Source organism: Castor canadensis, chromosome 1 (genome assembly GCF_047511655.1).
Source record: "Castor canadensis chromosome 1, mCasCan1.hap1v2, whole genome shotgun sequence".
NCBI lineage: Eukaryota > Metazoa > Chordata > Mammalia > Rodentia > Castoridae > Castor > Castor canadensis.
In genome coordinates this window covers 54,153,878-54,174,767 of record NC_133386.1, presented here as the reverse complement: position 1 = coordinate 54,174,767, position 20,890 = coordinate 54,153,878, and the positions used below count along the sequence as shown (strand labels likewise).

Genomic DNA, 20,890 nt, shown 5'->3' with positions numbered 1-20,890 from the left:
ATGGGTTTTGTTGCGATAGGGTCTCGTAAACTATTTGTCTGGACTGGCTTCAAACCATGATCCCCTGATCTCTGACTCCTGATTAGCTAGGATTACAGGCATGAGCCACCGGCACTTGGTGTGTATGCACTCTTTTGAGAGAACAGGTGCTGTTCTGAGAAATATGTTACTCTTGCCTTTGGATCTTTGTATTTGAAGATAGCCTCTGCCAGCTTCCACCATGGAGTTAGCAATGTGCTTAAAACTTACTGTAAGGGTAAATTTCAAATGGTAGAGCACCTGTCTGTCCAGCAAGCATGATACCCTAAGTTCAAACCCCAGTGTCACAAAAAAAAAAAAAAAAGAATTAAATAAAATTTAGCATAAGACAAATAAGACTCCAGTGGGACAGTTAGGAGAGCATGCTCAGAGAGCTCTGTCCCAAAAAATTTTTACCAACTTATGTTTTCAGGATGAATTTCTTCTGCCATCTCTTACAATAAACTATTTTTTTGCTTTCTATGGAAAATAACTTAATAAAGTAAAGCTGGGAGTGGTAGCACACCCCTGTAATCCAGCATTTAGAAGACTGAAGTAGGAGGATCACCAGTTAAAGGCAAGCCTGGGCTACAGAGGAAGATTCTGTGACTAACACAGTTTCACATAGATCAAAAGAGGAGGGGGAAAGGAGAGAGTGTGATGAGGAGGGAAGTGAATATGGTCAAAGTTAAAAAGGGAGGGATGAAGGATGCTGAAGAAAGAGTAATATAGTATGTAAATATCACAGTGAGACCCCTTTGTACAATCAATTTATGCTAATAAAAATTTTAAAACCAAAATAAATAAAAGAGAAAACTATATTTTTTGCTTTCTACATTACTAAAAAAAGAAAAATATCAAAAAAGTTGTTAGAACAAAAGCTAGAAAACAGTCAAAAAGTATGAACAAAAAGCATGAAAAAAGGACATTTCAGTGACAGAAATATAAATGGGTTAAGTTCCTCTGTTGAATTAAAATATTTTCTGATATAACTAAACTCTTATCCAAATGATCTTCCCACAGATGACAATAATAAATAATGAGCAGAAGGCCCAACACAACTATCTGACAGTCCTGGAGAGCGAAAAGAACAGGCAGGGACTGGGGACTTGGCTCAAGTGATAGAATGCCTGCCTAACAAGCTCAACATCTTGAGTTCAAAATCTAATGTAGCAAACAAACAAAAACAAAGGCAGGCAGATTCTGGAGGGAAAAACTTGGAAGAGTTTTTCATATTTTTTAATGGCTATCAGCCTTAGGGCAGGGTGAAATTAGAACTTCATTGGTGCCTGAAATTCTAATAGAACACCCACGGTCTTTCTGGCTGGAAAAATCAGATAACAGAGTTTGGGGCAAGTATTTCTGTATTAGTACCTTGTTGGGGTTTGGGTATTTTTGTATTCCTGTTGATTTGTTCCTTTGTTCTCTTTTTTTAGAAACAGTTTGATTCTTTTGAGTATTGCTTTTAAGCTTTGTGGGGCAGGACCAGAGCAGCATTTATTTAGCCTTGTAATATATTTTTTTTGTTAATGAGGCAACTCTCTTCTCAGTATTCTTCCTAATGTACCAGGAATTGAGGTTTCAATTCCTGATTGGTAGGAACAGGAACTATTCCCAGATATGTGTGTGCTCCAGTGATGATTTTCTCTAATGCTTTCAGATGATTTCTTCCCTGGCTTTAGGTAGTTTCTTCACACCCATGTGCTGATCACTACTCAGCCAGGGACTCAGTGGGGACCCTCAGCTGATCTCCAGGCCTCTCTCACTCTGTAGCTGTCTTTTCTCTGGTACTCTGCCTTGTGAACTCTGGCTGTCTTTTCCTCCCTGGACTCTCATGCATTTCTCTGTGGATTTCCCCCCTCCCTCAAGCACTAAGCTGGAGTAGTTGTGGAGCATACTACATTTGTTCCCTAGTTTGAGGATAACTCTCCCTTGTTCTTGGTGTCCCACATTTACACAAAGCAATGAAAGCCAAGAGTGAGGATCACTCCAGAAGTCTGTCCACCACAGTGGATTCAAAGATGGCTTGATGGAGAATGTGAGCAATAGAGTGTATAGTATTAGAAAAGAAGGAAGGAAATCACAAGCTCATTCAAGTCTTCTTCCTAGAGTACTTTTCCATCTCCTCAGCTTGGTGGCACCTTATTCATTTTTCAGTGTAATTCAGTGCTATTGACATCTCAGCAAAACTTCCTTTGAATCTCCAGATAAAAGGCCAAGCTTCCTGCTCTGTCTATTATGTTTATATATTGTATCCCTTTTTAACTTGTATCATATTTATAGTCTGGTTGTCTGTCAGCTGTCATCAGCATGCTTCTGAAAGAGTCTATAAGGTTAGCATTATTAAAGATCCTGGCTCTGATTTTATGTCTAACAGTTACTGGCTGGGAATTCAGCAAATTATCTTCCAAACCTTAAATATTATTTTCCTTATCTGTCAAATAGAGATAAAACTATCTACTTTGTAGGTTTACAGTGATTTGTGTGAAATGCTTAGAAAATGGCCTGGCTTCTAGTAGGTACTCTGTAAATCTTGGTTCTTCCTTTTATTTATCTTTTGTCTTCAGCACTCATTTCAGTGCAGACACATAGTAGGAATTCATAACTGTATGCTGAATTGAGTATCAAGCTACATTATACTACCAAATAGGAATACATAATTACCTATATTATGTATGGATTCAGTAAAATATTGTTGGAACTTTAGTTTTACGTTATCTACCTATCTACTTACCTAAATATATACATTTTTTTGGCAGTAATAGGATTTGAACTTAGGGCCTTGCACTTATTAGACATTTACTCTACCACTTGAACAATGCTTGCAGCCCCTTTTTGCTTTACTTATTTTTTGAATAGGGTCTCATGGTTTTGCCTGAGGCTTGCCTAGGGCTGTGATCCTCCTATCTATGGTCTCTGCATAGCTGGTATCATAGGTACTCTCTACCATGCCTGCTGTAGTAGTTGAGATTGGGACTAATGTTTTGCCTGGATAGCCACGAACTGCAATCCTCCCCACCTCTGCCTCCTGGGTACCTAGGGTTACAGGTATGAGTCACTGTGCCAGGTTAAATTTTAGTATTCTTTTAAAAGAAAATAGGTGGCTATTGCTGCTTAAATGGTCTAAAGATGCCCTTTTAATCTATAATAACATAAGAATATCTAGGAAGGATAAATTAGATCGACTCCATAGAACCATATAAGTATTTATGTCAATTTGTACAAAAAATTGCTTTTTAATTACCTGTCTTAAATGTTTTTCTTACTCTAAGCTGGTTTGTACACATATAAATAAGAATTATTCACCCTCTTGGTTTTGATACTTGGAATTTTAAGGGAAAGATCTGCATATCCATGTGCATCTTCAAAGTATTTATGTTCTTGTAATTACTTTAAAAATCCTCTTTGCATGTATTTCATTTGTAAGTATTATTATAGTTACACATTGTGGAGAATTTAGAGTCCTTATGCCATTCTTTACAAAATGAATGTCCCATAATTCCAGTACTCTATCTTATATGACCAAGTATTCATTTAGCTCTGTTCAGGGATCATTGAAAAAATCATAGGCAAGAACTGCTGAATTTTTAAATAGGATTCAGTAAATAATGACAAATGTTGATATAAATGTATTATAAAATCTTTATGTCTGAGAAAGCTAATATTAAACAACCGATATTAAAAATTTTGCTAGCTAAATAACATTTCAGAAAATAGATCTATTGCACTGATAATTAGCATAATATTTGAATTGCAGAAAAACTCTTCAATTTAATGAAGACTGTTCTTTTTCACTTAAGTGTCCTATAAAAACCTAAAGGTTTTCAAGCCAAATGATTTCTGTTTAGAATTCTATTTAGAAAATACTTCTCAGAGAATAAAGTTTTGAATTAACATGTCTTTGCAAAGACTGAATTTTAAAATTTAACCCATTTAAAAATTAAGTCTCTTAGAGTTAAGGGCTATTATTATTCTGTTTTAACTTTGCTGGTGAGTGGAAATTCTTTGATCAAGATTATTAGAAGTGGGTTTACATCTTTCATTGTCATTAACATTCTAAAATGTGTACATTTGTTCAGCTTTATCACAGAGCCTAGTATGTCATGAAAGATGTCATTCTACAAGTAAAAACAAAATGCTATCTTAACATCGGTAAACTTTCATTAGTGTAAACTTATTTTTAATTCTTTAACATTGTGCTGTTTGATTTTCAATAATGTGCATAGTTTTTAATTGATACACAATGAAAGACACAGATTTTAAAGAATACAGTTAAAAATATTGACATGCATATTATCTGTGAAACCATCACTACAGTCATATAGTAAACATTCAGCTACCCCCCAGATTTCCTTGTACCCTTTTTTTATCTCTCACTGCCAACTTTGCCCTTCCTTCCACAGACAACCACTGATTTGCTTTCTGTTACTATAGATTAGTTTACCTTTTATAGAGTTTTATATGAATGGAGCCACACAGTATGCACTCATTTTTCAGTGTGACTTCTTTTATTTAAAGATACATTAATTTTGTTGTGTATATCCTTTCTTCTTTTTATTGCTGAGTAATATTTCATTTCAGATTTGCTACAGTTTGTTTATCCTATCACCTAGTGATAGACATTTGCATTGCTTCCAGCTTTGGACTATTACAAATAAAGCTGAAAGCTTTAATTATTACAAATAATGCTACTATAAACATTGATATGTTTTTAAAATTATCTTATTTTCAATTTTTATCACTTGTTAGTAGTTATGGCTATCAAATCTTATCACACAGCATTGGCTTTATGTACCTTCCCCAGCACCTTTTGGTAATTGGGGATGACTATGAAAATACATGCGCTTAAACCCATTTCCTACATGTTGTCCATTTTCTTCCTTAGAGATGTTGATTATAGGAAAGAAAAAAATCTGATTTTCAGTTTTGAAATCTGAGTAGCCTAGCCAGCATTATCTTTCCTTTTATGATATCGCTAAATAAAAATTTTAAATGTAACTGAATTGAAGCCTCTAGTTCTTAATTAACCAAAGAGCTTATGCAAATACTTTCTTTGGTATAATGATGTTATGATGAATATTTTTCTAAAGAGAATAAATGTTTCATAATGACCATATTTTATTTCCATAAGTAGATGTGGCAGTTGAAATCTATCATAGTTATCAAATTTTCCCTAAATAAGGAAATATGAAAAAAATCCTATAATGCCATACTTAAAAAATTGCAACACAATTTAATCTAATTTGTATTTTTATTATTGAGAAAATTTTTTACTGTTCTCATTTTTATAAGTTAAAAAATCTAATAGCTTTATAGAATAACTATAAAAAGAAACGTTTTTTATGTAGTAAGATTTCAAACTTTTGGTTGGCAGAGTGGCTCAAGTGGTAGAACACCTGCCTAGCAAGCATGAGGCCCTGATTTCAAATCCTAGTAACTAACACACACACACACACACACACACAATTTCAAACTTTCGAAAACAATTTCCAAGAATTCTCCCCCTCCCCTTAGTTTTTGAGACTGGGTCTCACTATGTAACCCAAGCTGGCACTGAACTCATGACCCTCCTCTCTCAGCCTCCTGATAGCTAGGATTACTGGTGTGTATCACTGTGCCCAAGCAGAAGTATCCATTTTTAAGCAAAAATATGCAAAGTTTAGAATTTGTTGCCCATTTGTTTGTTCTTGAAAATAAGTACATTTATGAATCTGTATGTTTGTAAACAGACACACACTATGGCACATACATATATTGAAAAATATCTAAGTAAAATACTGTCTGTTTATGATATAATTGCATGTTTTTTACAGTTTTTTAAGAATACAGTTTTAATTTTTAAGCAATTGCATTTAAAGTGACTTTTTTTTTGGTGTGACTGAGTTTGAACTCAGGGCTTTGTGCTTGCAAAGCAGGTGCTATACCACTTGAGCCATACCTCCAGTCCATTTTGGTCTGATTATTTTGGAGATGAAGTCTTGTGAACTATTTGCAGGAGCTGGCCTTCAACCTTGATCCTCCTTATCTCAGCCTCCCAAGTGTGTAGGATTGATTACATGTGTGAACCCCCACCACCCAGCTTAAAGTGGCATTTCTTTACCTGGATGTGAAATCTGTAACCTTGATATAAATACAGAAGAAGCTCTGTCTATTGATGTGTTTTCTAAAACGTTGGATCTTATTACATAGCTTTTAATTCTTTACTGAGAATTTATAGACTTTTCTCTATAGAATCCTATACATTCATGTATTGACTACTTTTAACTATATCATCTTTTTATGTTGAATTACTGAATTAGGATTTTGGAAGGCATACCTTTATTTTTTAAAAATTTTTTCTTTTTTTGTTCATTTATTCACATGTGCATACATTGTTTGGGTCATTTCTCCACCCTGCCCCCCTCCTGAAAGGGATATCTTTCCACATTCTTTATTGGATCTTATTAGTGTTTAAAACCAATTTGATTGACTGCTTCTTGGTCTTCTTTCTGTTACTGTTAATTTTTTTCCTCTTATTAAAATTATAGTAAATTCTATGTAGGATCTGAATAGAAATCAATTTTAGTTATTTTTTTTCCTTTGCTCCTTTATATATTTTTAAAATCAGTAGAAAGCTTTATTTGCCAGGCTAAAAGATGAACTAACAATATGATTCAAGCTAACAAATGCTAACACCAATTGTTTCTTTCAGATCTTTATAAAAATGGGCTCCAAAGGGCTAATTTTGTGCCGTTTATAGCTGTCCTAAAGGTAAGAAAAATCACTTACTTGTGTTCACTGACTGAGACATTGGTTGATAATCAAGGCCTTCTATTGAATTGCCTCGGTCATGCATTCAAGCAGGATTCATTTTGTTATTTAGATAGTGATAGTCAAAGACAGTAAAGGAGAAAAGAATCTTTTTTATGTAGTATTCATCCATGTGTACATGAGAAAAATTACAAAATGTCTAAATTATTCTCTGAGATATTTGACAGTTTGTACTTTATAAATTTTAATTTGAACTTTGCTAATAAATATTATAGTGAAATGTTTAAACTTATACATTTATTTCTGAAAAAAATGTTTAATGTTCCCTGTTTTCTTTCAGGCTAATGGCCATTAATATGTTTTCCCAGCTATTAAAGTTGCTGTTTTAGAATAGCATTATTATAAAAATATTCTAATATATTTAAATGTGATTGTCATCAAGTTATCATGAAATTATGTCAAGTTGAGGCACATAAATACTTTAAATATTTGTGTGTATCATCACTGCATAGAGTTTAAAATAATCTTCATTACAATATGATTAGGAATAAAATAGTCTCCCTTTTCACTGTTAAAGTAATATTTACACAATTATTCATCATTCCATAGCTACCAATATTTATTGGAAACCTACTATGTACAAAGTGCCACATTAGTCATAATGGATCATGTAATTATGAAATAGGATGTATCTTACTTGCACGTTTATAGTCTAGTTGAGGATGTGAAGTATACACAAATATATAAGAGAAAGCACAGTATATGGTACCAAAATGAAGCACAATTATATACTAAAATGTAATTCCCATAATTTTAGGTACATATTTTTTCTCAGTCCATACCAACATATCTGAAAGAAAGGATAAAGTGTGTTTTTTTAAATAAATACTAAAACTCAAAAATTCTGACCAAAGCGGGCACCAGTGGCTCACACCTGTAATCCTAGCTACTCAGGAAGCAGAGATCAGGAGGATCAGAGTTTGAAGCCAGTCTGGGCAAATAGTTTGCAAAAAAACCCTATCTTGAAAAAACCCATCACAAAGAAGGGCTCGTGGTATGGTTCAAGGTGTGGGCCGTGTGTTAAAGCCCCAGTACTGCAAAAAAAAAAAAAAAGCCAAACCCCCCCCCCACACACACACACTAAACTTCTGACCAAGGGGGGGAATTCAAAAATTTTATCTTTAGAGTCTAAAAACATAGTAGAAAATCTTTTTAACATACACTTCAGTTGGAATTATTGTTTATTCCCTATGATATACTTAGGAGAATTCAAACATCTGTTTCCTTGACCAATTTTAGGTTCCTAAGGATTTTAATTTCTCTGAGATATTTATAGATGTAGGAAAAGTACTTTGGAAGATTTATGCTGTAATTTTCACTTTATATTCATGCTTCACATGTGAGAAGCAGATAGATTTGTAGTGTTTCCTCCACACTAGGAATCTAAAGCAATATAGCTTATGCAGATATCAAAATATAAAGAAGGAACTAAGAAAAATAGGTGCTAAAAATAGTGTCTTCATGTAGCATTAAGTACACAGAATATAAAGAAAAGACTCAGAGTGAAGTAGGGCTCTCAGAAACTTTACAGCCCTGCTTGTGTATGTGTGCTGGACCCAAGTCTTCCCTTTTCCTTCTTTCTGGTGTTTCATCACACCTTAAGACCCAGTGGCACTATTAATAGACAACCAAACGGGCCAGCGTGAGCTTAATTTTCACTTTCTCCCCCATAAATTCTTCTGAAGAGGAAAGAAAAACAGAACAATTCGTAATCTGAATCTGAACATGAACTGAAACTCAAGAACATTAATAAAAATACAAGATTGGGCGAGAAAATATTTAAAGTGTCTCATTTCTTCAAAGTTCTCATCTCACATGCTGTGAAACAGCTCAAAGAAAAGAAAACCAGAGCTGGTTTCCCTTGAGCTTGTCTGTACACACGATGTTTCCTCTGTGACAAAGGTTGTTGCACATTAACTTAAATGACATCCTGCCTTTTACAGATGGCAGTGTCATGCTTCCATTTTGGCCCAGATGAGAGACATGTACAGCAGAAGTCAACCTTGAAACAAATAGGTCTTAGTTTAGTAAAGAGAGATTATAAAGGACATTGAAATTTATTAAGGAAAAAGCATATTGTAAAATCCTTTCTTTCCTTTATGTACTCAAATGAAATGATCACACATTTATAAATCATCATAGAAATGTATAATTTATTGCTTAGGGTATTTAAAAATAATAAAAATCTATATGTGTTTAGTGAATAATGCTGTTTCATAAGATAATAGGAATAGTGATGAGGACTCTTATGCTATTGAAAGCCATAGGTCTATCAAGAGATGAATAAACAAAGTGTAGTATAGCTATACAGTGGAATAGTATCCTGTCGTAAAAAGGAATGATGTCCTTTTTTTCATTTTCATTAGCGTGTATTCATTGTACGGGGGAGGAATGAAGTTCTGATACATGCTGTACTGTGAACAAACCTTGAAAACCTTGAAAGAAGCCTGGCACAGAAGGACAAATATTATATGATCCATTTATATGAGGCACCTAGAAAAGACAAATTTATAGAGAAAGGAAGTAGAATAGAGTTTATCAAGTGCTGGGAAGGAGGACGAATGAGTAGTTACTGCTTAATGGGTACAGAGTTTCTGTTCAGGATGATAAAAAATTCTGGAATGAATAGTGGTAATGGTCACCCACATAGTGAATACACTTAAAACCAACTAGTTAGGATGGTAAATTTTATGTTATGTGTATTTTTATAATGATAATTCTAATTAAAAATAAAATTCAAAGTCTTATGACAAATTACAAAAATGTCCCCAAATTTCAATTGAAAATCACTCATTCCAAATCCAGGAGGATCTCAAACTGAATGTAAAAAAGACAATGAATTGATGACAGCATCAATCAAGATGACAGAGATGTTAGAATTATCTGATAAAACTTTTAAAGTAGTCATAATGAAAATGCTTCAACAGGCAGTTATGAATATGCTTGAAATAATGGAGCATTACTACTTAATGATTTTTTAAAGTTCTATTCACAAGCAATATTTAATCATTTAAAATCTGCATGCAGTGTAGAACATAGCCTCTAACTATGTAGAAACAAATTCACAGAGTGGGAGATGCCTTTCATAAGCTTCTCTGTATTTCATGGGAAAAATATAGACAATAAAGATTTGAGCAGTAAAAGTAATAAACTTAATAAAGATAGATAACAATATACAACAAGTGGAGAGTTCTCACTATTTTAAAGAACTCAGAATACTTACAAAAATTTCCACATGTTGGGTCATAAAGTAAGTTTCAATAAATTTGAAGGACTGAAATCACATAGAGCATATTCTCTGGTCACATACAATCAAACATTTGTTAGCAATATGATAACAAAAGGACAAGTAGCAAATTGCTATATGTTTACAAATAAAGAAACACTTGTAGACAGCATATGGGTTAAAGAAATCATACAGGAAATTAGAAAAAAGTAACGTCAAGGCTCATCCATGTTACAGCATATGTCAGAATCCCATTCTTTTTTTTTTCCTTTTAAGGCAGGGTCTTACTCTGTAGCTCAGGCTGGCCTTGAACTCACTATCCTCCTGCCTCAGCCTCACAAGTGCTGGAATTACAGATGTGCACCAATATACCTGGCCTCCACTCCTTTTTATGGCATAATAAAAATCCATTGTATATATGTACCCCATTCTGTTTACCCCATTCATCTGTCAGTGGACATTTGGGATAGTTCATCCTTTTTGCTATTGTGAATAAAGCTGTTATGAACATTTGGATACAAATATTTGAGCCCCTGCTCTCAGTTCTTTTGTATATATGGCCAGAAGTAAAATTGCTGGATTATACGATAATTATATGTTTAATTTATTTGAGAAACTGTCATACTGTTTTTTGTAATGGCCGTGCCTTACCAGTTTTCATTCTCACCAATACACAAGGGTCCTAATTTCTCCACATCCTTGCCAATGCTTGTTATTTATTTATTTATTTTTGATAGTAATCATTCTAGTAAGTGTGCAGGGGTATCGCACTGTGGGTTTGATTTGCATTTCCCAAAAGATTAATGATGTTGAGCATCTCTTTTCCCTTTTGGGGTGCTGTAGACTTTATTAATGTACATGATAAAATAGGGCTCTTCAAGCCTGTTTTCTCCTTCTTTCTGTTTTAAATTTTTTTTGGTGGTATTGGGGTTTGAACTCAGGGCCTCATGCTTGTAGGCAGGTGCTCTATCACTTGAGCCACTACACTACCCCTACTTTTTTTCTTCTTTAGGGGAAAGGAAATTATGTCAAATTGAGGAGATTATCAGTGTGTTGGGAGACTAAGTTGAGGCAGAGAATCTGAGCTGAGGGTCTCTCGCTTATGCTTTCACTGGGGCTGGGTGGACAGGGGATCTTATTCTTTGGATGTCACGTGGACCATATGGTCCACTACACAGTTTCTATAGCTAAATTAATTGCCATACCAAGAAATGATCTTGACAGAGTGGCTGTTGAGGCAATGCTGGCATCAGCATCAAAGATTGAAGAGTTGGTGTCACTGTTAGAGTTGAAGGATATATGATCCTCATTGTATCCCAGGATGCCCTTTGGGGACATTCCAATGTCCACTCCATTACCTTCTTGGTATTTGAGCCCTTTCTTCCTATGGTAGGACAGGTCCATGACACACATATTGTAGGTGGGCACATGGAAGGCCATGCTAGTGAGTTTCCCATTCAGCTCAGAGATGAGCCTTGCCCACAGCCTTGACAGTGCCAGTAGTTGCAGGGATGATGATCTGGGCAGTCCCATGGCCATTGTGCTACAGTTTCCCAGAGGAGCCACCCATGGTCTTCTGGGTAAGTGCCTTTAGGGTGCCAGTTTTCATGAATGACTGCGGCCAGGAGTGCTAATCAGTTGATGATGCAGGAGGCATTGCTGGCAATCTTGAGTGGGTTGAACTTCTTATAGTTCATGACCATCACAAATGTGAGGGCAAGAGCAGAAGGAACAGAAATGATGATCCTTTTGGCTCCAGCCCTTTACAAGGTAATGAAAACACCAGGGGATTCCATGACATATTCAGAGCTAGTATTTCCCCATTTGATGTTGACAAGATTTCACTCCTGGAGGATGGAGATGACCTTCCCATTGCTGACAAGTTTCCCATTGTCAGTCTTTACTGTGCCATTGAATTTGCTGTGGGCGGAATCATTCTGAAACATGTAGACCATGTAGTTGAGGTCAATGAAGAGGTCATTAATTGTGACAACATGCTCTTAGCCAGAGCTAAAAGCAGCCCTAGTGACCAGGAACCCAATATAACCAAGATCATTTCTCTTGGGTGCAGCTGGTACTGTACAAGATAAACGGGAAAGAAGAGAGCCTTGAGAATCTTTTCGTGTGTTTATTTTCAATATATATATCTTCTTTGTGGGTCTTTTCTGTTTTAGCTGACTCTTTTGGACACTAGTCTGGCAGGAGAAGGAAAAGCTCTGCTTTGTTTACTACCAGATATAGCTAGAAACCCAAATTCCCTATATGGCCTCCATTGACACCTGCAGTGGAAGGGGAAAGGGAATTCTGACTCCTCATGTGATCATTTATTTATTTATTGTGGTGCTGGGGTTTGAATTCAGGGCCTCACACTTGCTAGGTAGGCGCTCAACCACGTGAGCTACTCCACTAGCCTGTCCCCTTGTTATCTTCATTGATATTGTGGGAAGATGGGGGTAAGGTTCCTTCTTACCTTCTCTGTTATCACCCACCTGTTCTGGTGCCTCATCATAACCTTGGAAAAGTAAAAGTCTAGGCTTCCCTCAGCCTTTGCTGGCACAGAAGGGGAGTGAAGCCGTAGTTTTTCTCTATGATGTTTGCTGCAATAGAGATTATTATCTAAAAGTTTTCTCTTTCTTTAGGTTGCCTTTTTCCTGGTCCCTTGACTGACTTTTGTTGTGGCCTTATTTGTCTGTGTCCATTTCTGTGTTGTTTTCTTTAGTTCCAACTCTGGGGTATGTAAGTAAATAAGCAAATAAGCAAACAAAATCCCCAGGGAAATCACAATCCTGTTGAAGTCTTGAGCTGTTTTTCCTTCTTTACATGTTTCAAGTCTTCTTATGCTTGCTTTATATATCATTTCCAGGGATTTAAATAATGTATAGCAAGAGGAACATGAAAGAGTGCATCATCTTCCCAGAAGCAGAAATTATTAAGAGTTTTTAATCTGTTAATTCTATCATCACTGTCATTAATAGGTTTGTTTTTATGGTCAGATTTTTTCCAAGTTGTTACTTCTGTTTTCCTGCAGTTTTGCAAGTCTAGTAGTTTATCAGTTATTATATTGAGTTTGTTATTTCCTTTATAGGTGTTGAGTTTTACTTTGGCAAGTAAGTTTCTAGCAAATCAGCCCTGTCCTTTGTAGGCTTGTTTTAAAATTTTCTTAGGATATATCAAGGTCAGCCTTTACTCTAGGTCTGTATTAGCCCTTCTAGGAGTGACTCTTCTAGTCTATCTGCTACAATCACTGGTGTTCAGAGAAGTCTCTATTCTGGCTTTTCATAATTGCTTATGTTTCCCAGTTTTTTGTGGCTTGTTCTTTGCCCAGTCTTTTGGAGTTTGACCCTATCCATGTACAATTTTTTTTTTGCAGGGTCGGGGGCAGGAGGGGAGCATAAGTGGTACTAGGGTTTGAACTGAGACTTCATGCTTGCTAGGCACTCTGCTACTTGAGCTATGCCTCTAGCCTCTTTTGCTGTGGTTATTTTAGAGCTAGGGCCTCACTTTTGGCCCAGGCTGATCTGTTCTCCAGTCCTCTTGTTTATGCTTTCCATCTAGCTGGGATGATAGGCACCATATCCAGCTTTTCTCCATTGAAATGAACTCTCATGAAACTTTTTTTTGGCCTGAGCTGGCCTGGAACCCCTATCCTCCTGATCTCAGCCTTCCACTTAGCGTGGGATGACAGGTGTGCACCACTGTGCCCAGCTATTGGTTGAGAATATATATCGCTAACATATATATATAACAGCTACCTGGGCTGTCCTTGAACCACAAGCCCCCTGATCTTAGCCTTTCAAGTAGCTAGGATTAGTGCCTGGCTTATATGTACAATTTAGTATTCAGGAAAGGATTATAGACATTCTCTATGTAGATATCTTTCTCTGCATAGTTTCAACTTGTACTGAACTCTACTGTGTATATTCCAAAACTCTCATCACTATCTTCTTAACTCATTTAGACTGCTATGCTGCAGTCTAGAAATAGCAAATTGAAAATGAATAGAAAGCCAGGAGAAATGTAGTGCTTGCTTACCTGGTTTATTTTTCATCTCTCTTCATATTTCATATCTCTACTTTTACTAGCCATTGGGTAATATCTATTATTAGTTTTTCAGCTGTTTTATCCTGTGTTTTAGTGATTTAAGAGAAGAGGGAAAAATGTAGTTTCAAATACTCTGACTTGACCAAAAATATAAGTCTCTTTCCTTGGTTTTTGTTTTTGTTTTTATTTTAAGCATGTACTCTACCATTGAGCTATACATCCAGCTCAGTTTAGTTTTTAATTATACATTAGTTTGTAATTATAGGATTTAAAAAAATAATTCAGGAACTCAGATCCATGTTTTACCATAGATACAAAAAATATAACTAGGCAATGGGCAAAGAGATTGTTACCTCTTTCACATGTTGAGAGAAACAGTTAAATAAATGATGATAACACTCAAATGTGGGGGTATAGTGTAATTATTTGGAATGTTAGTTTCTAAAAGCTTTTGATAATATAGAATAATGGTCTCAGATAATGTGAGTATAAAGATGATGGAAGAGCGTACCATTACTATATCAAGTATGGAAATAATATACACACATGGAAAAGACTGGGAAAAACTCGAATTGCTAATTTAACCTGTTTCTGAGTATTAGGAGTATAGATTTTCCTTTTTCATTCTTTGACTTTTCAACATTTCTGGAATGATCTTGTATTATTTTAATAATCAAAAACTTTTTTTTTTGGTGGGACTAGGATTTTAACTCAGGGCTTTGTATTTGCAAAGAAGGCACTCTACCACTTGATTGACCCCTATAGTTCATTTTGCTTTCGTTATTTTGGGGATGGGGTCTTGAGAACTGTTTGTCCAGGCTAGCTTTGAACTGCAGTCCTCCTGATCTCAGCCTCCCGACAAGTGTGAGCCATTAGCACCTGGCAAAAAACATTTTTAAGTAGGTAAATTTTGCCTATTCTTCTTAGGAAATCAGCAGATCTGGATAGGACTACTTACATTAAAAGTTGAGATACTGAGGCCAGGCGTGGTGGCTTACACCTGTAATCCCAGCTACTTTGGAGGTGGAAGTAGTAGTATTGTAGTCTGAGGCTGGTCTGGGCAAAAGTGTGAGATCTTCTCTGAAAAACAAACTAAAAGATATAAGGAGCTGAAATGTGGTTCAAATGGTAGAGTATTTGCAAGCACAAGGCCCTGAATTCAATCCCCACTACTATAAAATAAAATAAAACAAGACAAGCAAATAATAACCACATCAACAAACCCAAAGTTGAGGTATCAGTAGGAAGCAAAATGGATTGAATGTGGCCATCATAAAAGAAAATGGAATGGCAGGTCTCATAGTCCATTTTGAGTTGCTATAACAGAATGCCTGAGACTGGGTAATTTGTAAAGAATACAGATTTTCTTGTCTTGTTGTCCTGAAGGCTGGGAATTCCAAAACTAAGGGACTCACATCTGGTGGGACCTTCATCCTGCATCATCTCATGGCAGAAGCTGGAAGGGCAAGAGGCACACAACTGTGTGCAAGAAAAATGAGGAGGGAGAATGAGCTCGTCCTTTTGTAGGAACCCACCTCCATCATAACTAACCTACTCACGATACTAGCATCAAGCCTTTCATGAGGCAGAGTCATGATTACCTAACCACCTCTTGAAAGCCCAGCCTCTCAAACATTGGCGCTTTGCGGATTAAGTCTGTAATGCATGCTTCTTGGGTGATACATTCAAAAGGCAATAGGAAGGAGGCAGATGTGAGCGAGTAAATAAAAACATATCATGAATGTACTTTGAAAAACTGCCTCAGGAAATGGGAGAAATTTTTATATGAAACTTTTCTGTATTTTCCACATTGTACAATTAATGTGTGCTAATAAAAATATAGAAAGATAAAATTAAAAAAATATATAAAACATTTTTATAATTTAACAGAAGTTAAAGAAGTTGTGTACTAATGAAGGATCAGAGATGGATTTAGTACAAAAAGAAATGTGAACTGACAGAACTAAAAATAGACTAAGGGCAAATTCATAAAAAGTGAACAGCATCTTAGAGAAAGCAAATTATAGAATTGACCCTGCTGAACATAAAATCAGTGATAAGGAGACCAAACTTAGAAAAATTACACAAAATAAGGCTGGAATAATCAGAGATAAAAGCTATTACAGAGGTAATAGATATGGAAAGCAGACAGCAGATGTCATGCAGTCACATAATTCATATTTCTTTTGTTTTTTTGTGAGCTTGCTTTTTTTTTTTTGAGATAGGTCTTGCTATTTTTCCCGGACTGGAATTCATGATCCTCCTGCCTTAGCCTCTTGAATAGACGGCTTAAAATAGAATAGGATAGCTCTTACTATATTAACGTTAAAAGATGTGGGGCTGGCAGAGTAGCTCAAGTGGTAAGAGCACCTACCTTGCAAGCTTGAGGCTCTGAGTTCAAACCCCAGTGCTGCCAAAAGACCAAAAAACAAAAAAAATTTTTTATAAAGTTAAAAGATATTACATCTGGTCAGTTGAACTGTCATGTACATCTAAACCCAAAGATACATGTATTTGGATATATGATAACTTAGGAATTACAGTCCTCATGAAGTTCCCTGATCCAATTACTTTAAGATTTTATACCATCGGGCAAAATAGTTTCTGCTGGGTATTGAGGGGGTGGGGGGTAGAGGGAGGGGGTAGAGTGGGTGGTAAGGGAGGGGGTGGGGGCAGGGGGGAGAAATGACCCAAGCCTTGTATGCACATATGAATAATAAAAGAAAAAGAAAAAAAAATTCAAAAAAAAAAACCAAACAAACAAAAAAGATTTTATACCACCATATCTCTATACTTGTAGCGATATTATGATAAGAAAAGATTGGTGGTAAGTGAACTGAATCTGATTAAACATTGTCTTATTCCAGACTATATGTCAGACAATAAAAATTTTTACCATGTCACTTGAGAACTTCTGCAACTGGATTAACTAGAGGGTGCTGAAACATATAGAAAAGGGAACTTGACCCAAACTAGCAGTTTGAGAGGAGGAGGTAGCACATGTTAGGATATTTCCAAAGGGCAGATGATACTTAAATTGAGATTTAAAAGGCAAATGTAAAGGCTATCAGGCAAAGTGGGAAAGGCCTTCTTTGTGGAGGAAAGGTGTATGAAAAAGACAGAAGCATGACAATTGTAACTTAAAAGTGTTGTGATTAACAATCAGTTCATTGATATTGAGATTTTCATATCTCATATTTTGTTTACTTTATAAATTCTATTTACTTCAGAAATTTGTTTAAAACTCAGATTCCCACCCCCACCCAAATAAAAGCAGGATATATATTTGTAAATAAAAAACATTTTGGCAGTTATCACTCTTATTTATTTAAAAGGATAGCTACCATTATAATTATTCCTGCTTCAGTGAGTCTGTACTTTTAACTTGAATCTTCTTGATGATCATGTAGCATAGTGTTCTGGTTGTCTGTCTGTATTTTTCTTGGTGGCACTGGGGTTTGAACTCAGGGCCTCATGCTTGCTTAGGCAGGCACTCTTACCTCTTGAGCCACCCCACCAATCCCTGGATGTACTTTTGAAGGATTCTATAGTGATAGTTATAAAACTTAGGTAAGTCTTCTAAAGTATGTGTACAAATATAATTGTTAAAGCAGTTATTGGTATCTAAGTGGAAGAATTTAATTTTATTTTACTTTATTTATTCTGTTTTTGATGGTACTGGGTATTGACCTCCTTTCCTTGAGCTTGCTACACAGGTGTTCTGTACTTGAGTCACTCTACCAACCCTAAATAGAAGCATTTTAAATGTATCTGTTTCAACCTTTATGTTACAATATTTTAAAGTAACCTGTGATGATCTGTTTCAGGGTCAACATACTATAGGCAGTGACAAAATCTGGTCTGCTGCCTGTTTTTTGTGAATAAAGTTTTATTGAAAAACTATGCTAATTTGTTTGCATATTAACTATAGCTCTTTTCACACTACAGTAGCAGAGTTGAGTAGCTTCAGCAGAGACTAATGGTCTTGGAAGCCTAAAATATTCTCTATCTGACCTTTCACAGACAGTTTGCTGACCTTGATCTGTATAACATATGAAGTGCAAACAACCGTAGTAAATAGCACATTTTCCCCTATAAACTATGATTTATTTTATGTGAGGAAACTATGTTTCAGTGTAGATTCATTAGTGGGTCTTGGAGAAAGTATCATTTCAAAAGCTGCTGGATACCACTAGTGACGAATGGGTCAAGAAAATGTGGTACCTATACACAATGGAATTTTATGCAGCCATGAAGAAGAACGAAATGTTATCATTCGCTGGTAAATGGATGGAATTGGAGAACATCATTCTGAGTGAGGTTAGCTTGGCCCAAAAGACCAAAAATCATATGTTCTCCCTCATATACAGACATTAGATCAAGGGCAAACACAACAAGGGGATTGAACTTTGATCACAAGATAAAAGCAAGAGCACAGAAGGGAGGGGTGAGGATAGGTAAGACACCTAAAAAATTAGCTAGCATTTGTTGCCCTCAATGCAGAGAAACTAAAGCAGATAGATACCTTAAAAGCAACTGAGGCCAATAGGAGAAGGGGACCAGGAACTAGAGAAAAGGTTAGATCAAGAAGAATTAACCTAGAAGGTAACACACACGCACGGGAAATCAATGCGAGTCAACTCCCTGTATAACTATCCTTATCTCAACCAGCAAAAACCCTTGTTCCTTCCTATTATTGCTTATATTCTGTCTTCAACAAAATTAGAGATAAGGGCAAAATAGTTTCTGCCAGGTATCAAGGGGGTTGGGGGGAGAGGGAGAGGGCGGAGTGCGTGGTAAGGGAGGGGGTGGGGGCAGGGGGGAGAAATGACCCAAGCATTGTATGCACATATCAATAAAAAAAAAAAGCTGCTAGATAGATAATTGAAAGAAAGGAAGAAGTTCATTGGGCCAAAAGCTGAGAGGCTGTTCCAGCGTTAACTTCAGATAATTCAACAGTGAGAATATCAGTTTTGTTAGTATCAACTTTCTTAGAAATGTCTTGAGTTTCATACACTTTAAAAATAATGTCTTAAATGTATATTAATTGAATAATAACCAACAACAGAATCTCACTGTATTATAATCATCATTTAAAGTTATTGGGGCTAAAGCGAAAAGAGGACCAACGGATATTTTGATCAGAAGAATACTTTTTTAGGTTAATTTCAATTGGACTACTATTATTGGCCTTCTTGAAGGTTGCATTGACTATTCTCATCTGATCCAGGTTTCTGTTATTTTAGACCAGTTTTTTATATTTGGGTAAAAATCCATCTGTTCACTCCATTACTTTCATAGATCATTTTGTTTGGTTCATTCCATAATGAACCCTAAAAGAGAAAAAAGCATTCATAAATTTTAAAGTTGAAAAAGATTCTCAGTGTGAATTTCATTAACTTTCTTTTTTACTAACTTCTTAAACAGTTTAGCAGTATGAACAAATCTAAAATAATCTCCCCATGGGAATTGTTCCTGTGAAATATTACATGTCATGTTTTTGCCACAGAGTGAGAGTCTAATGTCATTAACTTAGCACTTTAATTCTCATTTACAATGATAGCAAGCTATCTTCCTTCTTAAGTTTTTAAAAATTTCTCCTTAAAGTTAAATTTAGGTGATTAGTTGATTATTAAAATGGTATCAGTGGGCTGGGGAATAATAACCAACAAGGCACTATATAATAAAATTTTCTTCTTAATTAATTTTAGTTAAAAAATGAAACTGGATAGAAATAAGGTGCCAACATTAACTATTATAAATATAAATTTCTCTTTTTCTGAAAAAAGTCCATTTGGAAAACATCATTAAATATACAATCCACAAAGATACTTTATAACCTAAGGGAGTAATAGTTTTTGTTATTACTATTTTTGTAATATTTGCTTAATATTCAGGTAATGTTTTACTTGTACTTGGTTGTTAATATTTCTCAACATTACCTAAAACTAAAAAATTAAGCTTCATATTAGCCTTTATGTTTTTATTTTCTGGGAATTTTTTTCCCAAAGAATCTTATTCCAATAGTGAACAATTTTAGAATATTCTCATATTGTGATCTCTGGTTACAAAAAAGCTGTTGTTAGAAAAATAGTTTATACCCCTTGTTAAAACATTATAGTGTTCAGCCTTTGCCCAGGTACCTGAATTAGGATTATAAACTTGCTAAATAATTTTTTTTGCTATTTTTTTCTACCACAATTTTCACAATTGGTGAGATTGATTTGTGAGTTTGTTCATTGTAACTTTCAATGGTAGAACTTTCAGAGTGCTAAATCATCAGAATCAGCCTCTGACATCACTGAGTTGTTACCTGAGTCAGCCTTGCAGGGATTAACCCTTTGTTGGTGTGATAATGTCTTCACTTATGAGTTGCCTTTTTAATACTTAAGATTAAAAGAAACAAAAGAAAGCAAAAGTAGTAGACTGAACTCTTGAATTGAAAGGAGTTGTGGTTTTCCCCACAAATCATTGAAGTGTTTACTTGAATCCTAATATTTAATATTTTCAATACAAAAACGATAATTTAACATGTAAAATAGCTCTATGAATAGCAGCTTTTAGGCTAAATTAAGAAAATTTACCGGAGATATTTTCATATTTAATATATATTTGAGAAAATCTATTTAAGAAAACTGTCTATAGTAGCAGGCATTAAACTTTATTCATTATGGCATTTTTGTTTTGTGTTCTTGAAAAATTAATAAATATTTAGGGAAAAAACTGTTGTGATGTGGTTTAAAAATATAATCCTGTCTGTCTTCATACCAGAATGGAGACTTTGTATTAGTCAGA

The 20,890-nt window shown here is 35.2% G+C and overlaps 1 protein-coding gene and 1 pseudogene across 7 annotated transcripts in view; one reads left to right on the top strand and one right to left on the bottom strand.

Moving 5' to 3' along the window:
• The window catches only part of Afg1l (AFG1 like ATPase), a 211,823-nt gene that overhangs the window by 84,042 nt on the left and 106,891 nt on the right, over positions 1-20,890 (top strand). For all 7 annotated transcript variants that reach the window (XM_074077264.1, XM_074077257.1, XM_074077290.1 and 4 more), the window contains one exon: positions 6,710-6,768. In XM_074077264.1, the coding sequence (XP_073933365.1) occupies positions 6,710-6,768 (59 nt within the window). The remainder of the gene's footprint in view (positions 1-6,709; positions 6,769-20,890) is intronic.
• LOC109686965 (glyceraldehyde-3-phosphate dehydrogenase-like) lies at positions 10,990-12,024 on the bottom strand (annotated as a pseudogene).